At 64.7% G+C, this 1,596-nt stretch overlaps 1 protein-coding gene across 1 annotated transcript; it reads right to left on the bottom strand.

Annotated features, from left to right (window-relative positions):
• Positions 1 to 9: 9 nt before the first annotated feature.
• On the bottom strand, positions 10 to 1,018 carry LOC123254414 (peroxynitrite isomerase THAP4-like; the record flags this gene model as incomplete). The annotated part of the gene is made up of 2 exons (XM_044683442.1): positions 10 to 610; positions 906 to 1,018. Coding segments are annotated over 2 exons (714 nt in total), but the record flags the coding sequence as incomplete, so codon positions are not given.
• Positions 1,019 to 1,596: the final 578 nt, after the last annotated feature.

The following is a 1,596-nucleotide window of genomic DNA, read 5'->3' as shown; positions in this document are numbered from 1 at the left end:
CTGCGGCGCGGCGGGCAGGGAGGAGCAGGGCCCGGCCCCGGCGCTGCCGTCCCGCCTGGGCCGCTTCCTGTCCGGCGGCTCCCGGGGCAGGGAGGGCCTCTCGCGCGTGTGCCGGGACGAGAAGCTGTACGAGTGCAGCGAGCCGATGAACTTGCAGGCGCCCGAGCCCGGGGGGCTGAAGTCCTCCACCGACACGCCGCTCCGCTCGTCGGGCCGGCCCTCGGGAGTCCTCCCCGGAGCCCCCTCCGGAGAGCCGGCGGCTTCCGCGGGGACGCTCGCTCGCTCCATGGGCCCGAGCGCTTCCTCAGGGCAGGACGGCGGGGAGCCGGCTTCGTCCTTCGGGGCTTCGCTCACATCCCCGGGGGGCCGGCTCGCTTCCCTCCGGCGGCCTCGGCCATGGCCGCGGCCGCTCTGCTTCTTCTCCGGCCAGGGGAAGATGGACGGCACGGCCGTGGGCTTGAGCAGGCGGTGCTGGTCCTCCAGCCTCTTGGAGAAGCTGTCCTTGGTGAAGTGCTCACTGCACAGGAAGGAGTACTTGGTGGGCGTCCAGTTATCCCGCTGGACCGCCTCCAGCCACTGCAGCAGCCGCTTGGAATCCTTCAGAGGGAACCTGCAAGACAACCGAGGCCCAAGTCAGAACGTCCCCCCCGGACCAGAGCACCCCCGAGAAAGCCGGCCCCATCCAGACCCCGCCACGGCCGCGGCAACAGAGGCCCAACTCAGGAGGACCTCCTGCCCGGAGAAGAGGCTCTCCCTGTGGGCTGGGAGGCCCCGGACCCCCCCCCCCAAACAGGAGAGGAGCCTCCAAGGACACATCTCAGACGGCCGGGCCTCTGGGGGAGTCTAACACAGAAGCGAGGCCTCGAGGGGGCCGAGAAGAACGGCCGGGCCGGCCTCCAACACACCTCGACGTGGAAGGCCTGCGAGCCCGGAGCAGGCGGGAGACTACGGCCAGGACCCAGATCCCACCAGGAAAAGTGGCAAAAAGAACCTCGTTCACGGGGCAGCAAGGCTGATTCTAAGATGGAAGGGAAGGATTAAAAAAAGGGCCCGATTCAGGAGTGACGTGAAAGGAGGCAGGCTGGGCACGGGCCGAGGCAGGGCAAACATTTCTTAAGCCCCTTTTGTGAGGCAGGCAGTGCTCCGAGCCCCTGGGGGAGGCGAGGGAGGCCAAGCCAGGCTCCAGCCAAACACAAACCCTTAGTGCGAGCGAGCTGAACCCCTCAGAGGAACAATTGGGGAAAACAGATGAAAGCAGAGAATGAGCCCAATTCACAGGATGTGTCACTGAGGCTGCCTGTGATCTCAGAGAGAACACGGTAAGGGAGCTGCGGCTGAGACATGAATGAAGCCAGGCACGGGGAGCACGAAGAGGGAGAACGCTGCAGCACTGGGAATGTGAGGACAGAGAGCATTCTAGGCACCAGGAACGTGAGGAGGGAGAGCATTCCGGAATGGAGAACACGAGGAGGGAGAACATTCTAGAATGGGGAACACGAGGAGGGAGAACATTCCAGAATAGGGAACACAAGGAGGGAGAACATTCCAAAATGGGGAACACGAGGAGGGAGAACATTCCAGAACAGGGAACACAAA

Source organism: Gracilinanus agilis, unplaced genomic scaffold (assembly GCF_016433145.1).
Source record: "Gracilinanus agilis isolate LMUSP501 unplaced genomic scaffold, AgileGrace unplaced_scaffold21513, whole genome shotgun sequence".
Taxonomy (NCBI): domain Eukaryota; kingdom Metazoa; phylum Chordata; class Mammalia; order Didelphimorphia; family Didelphidae; genus Gracilinanus; species Gracilinanus agilis.
This window is presented reverse-complemented; position numbering and strand designations above follow the sequence as displayed.